This window comes from Larus michahellis, chromosome 3 (genome assembly GCF_964199755.1).
Source record: "Larus michahellis chromosome 3, bLarMic1.1, whole genome shotgun sequence".
NCBI classification, from domain to species: Eukaryota; Metazoa; Chordata; class Aves; order Charadriiformes; family Laridae; genus Larus; species Larus michahellis.
In genome coordinates this window covers 118,303,236-118,312,376 of record NC_133898.1, presented here as the reverse complement: position 1 = coordinate 118,312,376, position 9,141 = coordinate 118,303,236, and the positions used below count along the sequence as shown (strand labels likewise).

At 51.9% G+C, this 9,141-nt stretch overlaps 1 protein-coding gene across 5 annotated transcripts; it reads right to left on the bottom strand.

The window, feature by feature from the left end:
• Nucleotides 1-394: 394 nt before the first annotated feature.
• MYCN (MYCN proto-oncogene, bHLH transcription factor) lies at nt 395-6,796 on the bottom strand. Of its 5 annotated transcripts, none has more exons than XM_074581884.1 (3): nt 6,471-6,796; nt 3,065-3,903; nt 395-1,907 (listed from the first exon to the last, which is right to left on the bottom strand). In XM_074581884.1, the coding sequence occupies exons 2-3, from the start codon at nt 3,795-3,797 to the stop codon at nt 1,306-1,308; spliced, it is 1,335 nt and encodes a 444-aa protein (XP_074437985.1). In that variant the 5' UTR covers nt 3,798-3,903; nt 6,471-6,796; the 3' UTR covers nt 395-1,305. The 5 variants fall into 5 exon arrangements, with proteins under 5 accessions (XP_074437985.1, XP_074437983.1, XP_074437984.1 ...); XM_074581882.1 differs by lacking the exon at nt 6,471-6,796 and adding an exon at nt 4,060-6,268; XM_074581883.1 differs by lacking the exon at nt 6,471-6,796 and adding an exon at nt 4,790-6,268.
• Between the last annotated feature and the right edge of the window lie 2,345 nt (nt 6,797-9,141).

Genomic DNA, 9,141 nt, shown 5'->3' with positions numbered 1-9,141 from the left:
ATGCCAGTCCCTTAGCAGAAGGATGCTAGCTGTGCTTCTGATCTTTCACAATTCTCTGCGTACAGTGGATATTCCACCAGAAGTCTTCACAAGACACAGGAGCCTTTCCATATATATGGAATGTTCCATATATGTGGTATGTTCAGTCCCCTGGGATGACCAGACATCACAAGAGACATCTGAAGTACAAACAAATAGCAAAATTGTTCTTACTACAATTACTTTTTAACCAGAAATGAAAATTTCCTGCCTAGCTGACTTTTCATAGAGCGTCACCTATAGTTTGAGAGCTGAAGTGCCCAGGATATGGGACCATGTTTTTGTATTTCATGAACATTGTAAAGTTAAAGATTTTATTTAAAAGAATTTCATTTAAAAGAAAAATAGTAAATGGCACATCATGTAATTGCTATTTATTTTCATAAACATGAGGTATTTCAAAGTGCTATAAGACGCAGCACTAAATGTACATCGTTGGAAGAAATTAAACACAGAACTTTGCAGTTACCCAGTTCTATGCACCAAACATTAACAAATACATTAACTGGAAGAAACAGGCTAGGAAAAGGCTTATATAGTAAATTTCTTTACAAAAGTTTCTTAGTTCAAAAAAGTGATAAAGTAATATCTACTCAAAACTTTCACAACTCATTTTCATACGAAAATATAAGTATCAAATTTAGTTATGTATCAGCATCATACTAAAGTATACAGGCAATGTAAGAATTAGTACAGTACATAACAGAGATTAACAATATATTTGTATACAAAAACATGCTCCTCAAACATTGAGGTATTACAGTACTTAGGTATGAACTTCCAGTCTAATACTGGTAGCAAAAGCCACCTCTCATAACCCAAGACATGTACAAAAGGCAAGTGTGTAGATGGTATTTACAGAAAATTCCCACAGAGGTACAAATGCCAACCCCTAAAGTAACATCTGTTAGAACATAAGCACCATAAAACTTAGGAATGAACATTTCAAAACGCAACTAGATGTCATCAGCAGCTCCAAATGCTCACAATTTAAAAAAAAAAAAATCCCCACCATCTACAGTTCTTAAGAAGAAAAACAAAGGCAGTCCATTGTTGTTTGGTAGTCTTGCAATAAACTCCTTGCAAGAACATCCATTTGCTCCGTACCCGGATAATATAGTTTGTCGATTACTTCAGGGACTGGATTGAAAGTAAAACCAACATTCTTAACGTCAAAAAACACAATTTTTTTTTAAAGAATCAAAAATGTGCAAAGTGGCAATGACTGTCCTGGTCAGCCAAAAAAAAAACAAAACAAAAAAATGTTTAGCAAGTCCGCTTGTATTCTATTTTCTTTAGCAATTGTTGTTGCCTGGCTTGCAATTTTTCCTTTTCTAGCAATAACTTCTGCTCCTCTGCCTGAAGGGAATGAACATATTCAGTGGCTTTTTTCAAGATCACAACTTTTGCAGCTTTCTCATTTTTAACCAGTTCTGGAACATGGTCCCTTAATGTGAGGAAACTTGACCGTAGATCATTACGCCGTTGACGCTCCAGGATATTATGGTTACGTCGACGTTCGCTATCCTCTGAATCAGAGTTTCGAGGACTTGAACTCTTAGACTTTGGTTGGATCGTGGGTTTTACTGGACGGGGCACCTCGGTTTTTAACTTTTTCTGCGGTGGAGCATCTTCACTCTCCATGTATGGAGAAGGAGCGGCATAGTTATGCTGCTGGTGAATTGGTGCGCAACGCTTTAAAATCAGTTCATTCTGCTGTGTCCTGACTGATGGAAAAGTGGTATTTTTAGGACGCACTGTAATAGTAAGGGTGGTAACAGCCTTGTTGGAGGAGGAGCGTCTTTTCTCCACTGTCACAACATCTATTTCTTCTTCTTCTTCATCTTCTTCCTCCTCATCTTCATCATCTTTTGGGAATAGAAAATGGAAAATAAAGTAGACATTATTCTCACAGAAAATACTCTGAACAAGTATCAACCCAGATGTATTTATTGGCAAAATATGTACAGTAAAAGCAGCAATGAAATAACTGATGGCAAAACCAGGGTGTGCCCACCATCTGCAGTCAGATATAGATCTCAAAAAGTATGCAATATACATGAAATGACTGAAGAACAGTGATTTCTGAAAGTTTAATGAGGGGTTTTTTTTAAAAACACTCCCAATTTTCAATCAAAGCAAGGCTACCACCCACATAATCGCGGTGGCACAAAAGAGTTTTTATACAGAATGTACGTATTCTGAATGGAATCGTGGAGCTGCGATACAAAAGGCATGCACAGTGCCACAACACAGCCCTTGCTTGGTAGAAAAGCAGCCGGAAAACGAAACAATCGCTGGGTTTGTTCTGAGGCAGAAGGTGAAGCTGCTCCAGCCGGGGACCCTTTAAGCCGGCGCTTGGTGCACTGCCAAGAAGACAGCTGTTGGAAGTGCTTCCTCACCCAAAGCTGTCAAACCAGACATTAAAGGGACAGCAGGCTTTGGAACCCGGGGCGGATCACCAACTTCATGGCGATGGTCATAGGGACCAGCACATCTGCAGACGAAACCACGTTTCAGACCAAGTGGACTTCTCTGCGGGCACGGAGAGATGTTTTGGGGCATTTTAGGTTCTGTCAGTGCAAAGCGCTCTCTGAGGGGCTTTCCAAATCACGCCTAAGGGCACACACGATCATCCCCCCCGCAAACCCCTCCCCAGGGTGACAGTGGCAGCCCGCTCTTCCCCACCCCCTCCCCCCCCGGCTGCTGGGATGGGGCAGAGGCTAAAGAAGCCCCGGGGGGGTCCCCAGCCCCACGCAGCCCCACGCGGCCGCGCTGTCCGGTGGGGCTCCTGCCCCTCCGCTCCCCTGGGGGCCAGGACAGGAGGCGGGGAGCCGGCTGCCCCCAGCTCCACTGTCCCCGGTGGGGCCGGGGCCGCGGGGTCCCCGCCGCGCCTGCTGCCGCCTGCCGGCCGCCCCGCGCCCCGCACCGCCCGTCGGCGTGGACCCAACCGGGGCGCCCGGGCAGCCCGCGGAGCCGCCACCCTCCCACCCCACGCAACCGCGGAGACTGGGCGAGCGCCTACCCGAGTCGCTGAGGGTGTCGTCCCCGGAGCTGCTGCTGGCCCGGCTGTCCCCGGCGGGGCGCGGCGGACGGCCGCCCCGCGGAGCCCCGCCGCCCGCCGCCGCCACCGCCCCGGCGCGGCCCGCCGCCGCCTCCCGCTTGTTGACGGGGAAGGGGAAGACCACGGCCGGGTCCACGCACTCGGGCACGGCGCCGCCCAGCTCCGCTCGGCCGCTGGCGGCGGCGGGGCTGCCCGCGGCGGCGGCCCCCGGGGGCGGCGGCGGGGCGGCGGCGGCGGGCGCCTTGCCCTGCAGCTTCTCGCTGACCGCCCGCTCCAGCTTCTCGCGGGCGGAGAAGCCGCTCCACATGCAGTCCTGAATGATGATGGAGTTGAGGTTGTTGGTCACGCCGAGGCCCGTCTCGAAGAAGTCCCCTCCGTCCGAGCCCCCCCACAGGTCGGCTTCGGGGGGCAGCAGGAGCAGCTCGGACGCCCAGTCCAGGGGGTCGGCGGGGCGGCAGCCCCCCAGGGCCGCCCCTCCCCACGGCACCGGGGCTCCCCCCGGGGGGTGCTCCTGCAGCCCGGCCCGGCTGGGAGACAGGGGAGGGGTGGGCAGCAGCTCAAACTTTTTCCAGATGTCCTCCCCGGGGGGAGCGGAGTCCGGCCCGCACAAATAAAAATCATCTTCGTCCGGGTAGAAACAGGGCTGCAAAGAGTCGAACTCGAGGTCTGGGTTTTTACTGACCATTCCTGGCATTACGGGTCTCTTCTCGCTGATCCCTGGGTCGGGCAATGGTTTTAGAGACAGGTTTTATGGGTATTTCCACCAAGGGGAAGAAGAGAGGTTCTCCCAAGACCTGAAACTAAACCAAAAATAAAATAAAATAAAAAAACACAATTAAAACACGAAGAAACAAACAAACACCGAAGGAAAAAAAAAACAAAAAACAACCCCATCATCAACAGCAAGAAAGAGGGAACCTTTTGCAAGTTGAGAAAAAAAAATGCTTCTCACACACCTTTCCTCCCGACTCAAGATATTCAAAGAAAAGCGATCAGGTAGCGCTCCCACATGCACAGCTTTCCGCCTCCCCCGGCGCTCCGTGAGGACACAAAACCAGCCGGCAAGGTATGGCGAGGATGCAAAGCACCCCTGTGCTCTTGCACATAGCACTCGCCTGCTCTCCCCAAACCGCTTCAAAACGCTCAGAACAGCGGAGTAACTGTCGACAGATGCAAGGCTTTGATACCGTAATCTCTCCAGAAAGCCCTCTTAATATGCCAGCAAAAGTAGAGGAAGTTTACTCCTTTTGTCATCTGCGGAGCAGCGCAAAGTGTTGGAGAGCGAAGGATGCAAAAAAGGGGGCGGAGGGGCTCTTTGCAACTTCGCAAATCGCCAGTTCATTCACTCAAACCGAGCCAGCGAAATCCGCACAAAACATAAGGGAGGGGGGGGAAGAGGAGGAGGGGAAATCCAGCAGCAACAGAAATTATCAACCTTATGCAATAATCTCACGCACAAAAATGCATTAAAACCACCCCGGCGCCACCAACAAAGCCTCCTGATTTGCCAAGAAGGTACGGGAAGTTTTTCTCCCCCCTTTTTCCAGTTTAAGACGAGAGCAACGGAGAGCTTGCAAAGACAACAACTTTGTGCATTTTGCCACTTCATGCAATCAAACCTCCTGCAAACACAGCAGCTTTCCAGCCCTCTCACCTCCGGAAAATGCACGCTGCTGCTGCCCTTACCTCGGCCGGACCCCCCACTCACTAGCCACGACCAGTCAACCACAGCCCCATTCCTCTTCCGACACCTCAGTTGCATCAGACATTAAAAAAAAAAAAAAAAAAAAAAAAAAGGACTTTAAGTCCAAAAGAGACATTCAGCGTCTCCCTTCAGCTCTGTTAAGGTAACGCGAAGGGAAATCGTTCTGCTGGGTTCAGAACAGCTGACGCTGAAACGGAGACCAAAAAGGGTAAAAAAAAAAATAATCCATTAAAAGCCTTATGATGAAATGCAAAGAAACGAGCCCGGCTCAGCTGCTCTCCCCCTGCCCCGCCCCCGATCACTTCCAGTATTGAACATTTTTCTACTCGTGAAATAACATTAAACCGTTAAAAATGCAAAGCAGCGGAGAGGCACCTACAAAACACAGGCGATCCCAATGCGACAGCTCCAAAACAAAAACAAAAATACCCTCCAGGATTTTCTTCTGCTCAATGAAAAACCCATTCACGCACTGCAATGCCCCTGCGCTTCCTTCCCCTTCCCATCCTCCCTTAGTTTAGCAACTCAAACGCGATGTGGAATTGTATTTATTTGATTGGGTTTTTGTCCTCCTGCTTATTACAGCCCGGACCCTGCAGCTTCCTCTTCTTACCTCCTTGGTGATGGTGGTGGGTGTTGCAAGGGGGAGGAGTGGCGGGGGGGGGGGGGGGGGAAGGGGGAAAAGAAAAAAAAAGAAAAAAAGCAGATGATCTTGTATGTTGCACTTTACTGAGCGCCAGCCCGCCCGGCCCCCGCGGCTGGCCCGAGCCTCCGCATTCACCCTTTGCTTGCGGACAGATGACTGTCACTGGCTGCCTTTGAAGCTGCTGGATATTATTAACCCCCCAAAAAGGCATTAAAAAAAAAAAAAAAAAGAAGAAAAAAAAAATAGCTGACACACCCGGGGAGGGGAGCATTAAAAAAAAAAGGAGAGGAAAGCGAGAGCAGCCTAACCCCTCCTCCCTTATTTCCATACAAGCAGGGAGGTGCCTGGCGTTTGGCGCCAAAAGCCCCATTCGCTCTTTATTCTCCGCGAGCAGAACGCGGCACCGCCGCCGCCTCAGCCCCGGGCCCGGCCCGCGGAGCGGAGGGGCGGGCGGGCGGCCGCCGCGGGGGGCCGGGGCCGGGCGGGCCCGGGGCTGCCCCGCTCCGCTCCGCCCGCCGCCGCTGTCCCTTTGTGTCGCCCCCTCCCCGCGCCACCCCGAGCCTGGGGGAAACGTCGCCTCCGGGCCGCCGCTCTCCCTGCCCGCCGAAACACCCGGGGCGATTAAATAGTAATAAAAAAAATAAATACAAGAAGCATAAAGGATGTGGCTGGGCGAGGGAGTCGCGTCGACTCTGGGCTTTGTAAATAATTAGTAATAATCGTCCTGCAGTGACCGCCTCCCCACGGGCCAGCGGGGCTTGCACGCCACCGCCGCTCGCCGGGCTGCCCCGGGTGGGGCGGGCCGCCGGCCAGGCCCGCGTTCCCCCGCGCACACCTCTCCGCCCCGGCCCGGCCCGGCCCGGCGGAACCGGCCGTCGCCGCTCGGCGGGAGCCGCCGCGGCCCCGCCGTTCCGCTGCCGACGGCGACACCTTGCGGAGGGCCGGCGGGAGCGGCGGCGAGGCGCGGCGCTCGCCCGGCCGCCTCCACGCATATCCCCCGGCGGCGCGGCACCCACCGCTCTCTCGCCTCCTTTCCCCGCGGGCGCGGCGGCGGGCGGCGGGGCCGGCCGCGGGACGGGACGCGGCAGGACGGGAGCGCGGCACTCTCCTCGGCGGGGCGGCGGGCGGTGGGTGCGATCCCGATCGCGATCCGGCCGCCGCTCGGGGCGGCGCCTACTCGCTCATAGGCTGCAGGTTGAGGCGGGGACTCGGGCGTCGCTCGCAGGAAGGGCCGGTGGCGGCGGGCGGCGGCTTTGTGTGCGGCGGCGGCGGGGACGTTGGGGCGCCGCCTCCCCAGCCCGCCTCGGCTGGCGGTGGGGGCGAGCCCAGGGGGTCTTCCACACCGGCGGCACCGGGAGAAGGCGAGCTCGACGTCGACGGGGGTGACGGAGGAGCGGGAGGCTCCTGAGGGAGGGGAGAGTCCGCCCCGAGAGAGGCAGGGTTGGCCCGTCCGCCCCTTCACAGCGACCCCAACAGGGGATTCTGGGCCAGTGGGGAGGTCCTGCCTCTCCTGTGTGGTGATCCCCCATGTCGCACTTCGGTGGCTGAGGCTGAGAGGCTCCATCGCCCTTTCAGTGTCCTGAGACAGCCTTGAAAATATTCTGGCCCTGAAGCCGGCCGGCGTCCAGGGCAGCAGCCGGGCCGGCCCCGTGCCCCTTGGCAGGCCTGTCTGCAGCGCAGGGCTGCTGGAGGTGGCAAGATGGCGGTGCGGCCAGCCTGTGCTGCCCGTGGAGGCCAGGCTGGTTGGGTTGGCTGACCAAAGGTGACAACTGCCTTGAAATGGCACCAGCCAGGGCAGTAAGCTTGTGCTGGACTCTTTGCCCCGCTAGCTGGCTCCCACCCACCTTTTCCCCTCAGCATGGAGGTGTCTGGCTGCCATTTTGCTGAGGAGCCTTTGGTTGTCTCTGACTGGGAGCAGAAAGGGCACCTGGGAGGCGAATCCTCTGTGCCAGAGCGTCCGAGCGAGCGTGGTTCAAGCAGGGGATGCTGCTCAGGTATCCCGCTCTGAGTTATCACTTTTTTGGGATGTAACAGCTGGCTGGAGTCAGCTGTGGAAAGGGGACCGTAAAGCAGAGGAGTGCTGGACCAGCTCCTGCCGGCGTGGCAGCCAGCCCCCGTGGCTACAAGCCGGTAAGATGTTTGAGGTCAGGTTTGCCTGAACTTTTGAGATTTGGCCTCCATTCCTCTAATGCACTTTGGATTCAAGACAGGGGAATTCATTGATTAGCTAATGTGTACTCAGTACTTTGAAGATGTGAAGTCTTACGAAAGCGCTGAGCTTTATTAATTTCTGTTTGGATGATTTGGCTGGACAAAAAAGGTGTGGGTGGTTGGGATTTTTTTCCCCTCACATTTCAGTAGCCTTGAACAGGTTGCAGCTTGTGAGGAGACATGAACAGTTAGTATGTTTCTCACCAAATGTGTGAAACAATTTATTTATACTCATCATTCGGGGACCTTCCTGAATTTATGATTTGCTCCTTTAAAGTAAATCTTTTTGTCTTCCACATTTCCTTTAATGTTCTTGTATACGCAGATATTGATATATCCATACCTTAGAGATGGACATGGGCTGCTATTTCATTTATTCATTATAAGTTTGCACCTAGATTTTCTCAGAAGCCTTTTTAAATTTTCCCTTTTTTTTTTTTTCCCCTATGTATATGCATGGGAATAAACCCGTCAACTTCTAGGAAAGTACTGCTCTGGTGTGTTATATCTTTTTTAGTACCCTGGATGAGAACATTAAGGAGGGGTAACGTTCAAGACAGATTTTTTAGAGTAACTTTCATTGTCAAAAAAAACCCTCAACCTAACAAAAACCAAAACCCCACCAAACAGGAAATGGAAAGTAGTATGCTGAGAAACAGTGCCGTTTATGAGCGCTAACTCGGTTCAGGTAAAAAGACTTGTTAAAACCCCAGATCTATTGGTTTGTCTTGTACAGTTGAGAAAGGCATGGAAAACATTGTGCAAAGCTTCGGAAGGACTACTCAAATCTTCGTGCTGTTTTGGCTGACACTTACTTTGGGCTATTTTATCAACATTTACTTTTTTTTTTTTCTCTGATCCCTTCTGTCCCTGCAATGGCATATATCAAGAAGCCTCAAGGCAGATGGAAACCTGAAATTACTTGTAGTTACTGTGAATTTATTATTACGTCGCTTCACTGAAAAAACTTTGGAATTAAGACGTGCTGATTCTAGAACTGTGTTCCAGTGTAGACCAGTTGTAGAGCAAATATTTTAAGGCATTGTAAGAATTCACTATCTGGAAAAGTAGAAAAAGATGTATAAAAAAGCGTATAAAAGGCAGAAAGGTACTTTTGCTTATACAGCGGTAAGAATCTAAGTAGATCCTGTGATCTTTAATTTGGCCTAATAACGAGTCTGACAAAGCACTGTGCTGAGAGCTTGGACGTACACACCTGGGCATAATACACGGGTAAGTTACTGCCGTTCAGGGCTACTGAACATTCTCCCTTTCGTCGTTATTGATTCATTGAGGAATGCTGTGTCAGGTAAATTTCTCTGGCCACACATACCTCTCTTTCACCCTTACAGCCTGCAGCCACCAAGAAGATCAAAAGAAATAGGACAGTATTACTTGATATGTGTGCACTTGTCTTCCTCAGAGGCACCCAAACTTTAGTACATTTCTGAGTTTTCTTTGCTGGTCACAAGTACT

What these genes read in the sequence shown, in the direction of transcription:
- MYCN (XM_074581884.1), bottom strand. Translation starts at nt 3,797, where the DNA reads ATGCCAGGAATGGTCAGTAAAAACCCAGACCTCGAGTTCGACTCTTTG. An exon ending in CGACACCCTCAGCGACTCGG is followed by an intron (nt 1,908 to 3,064) that starts GTAGGCGCTCGC and finishes TATTCCCAAAAG; the next exon opens with ATGATGAAGATGAGGAGGAA.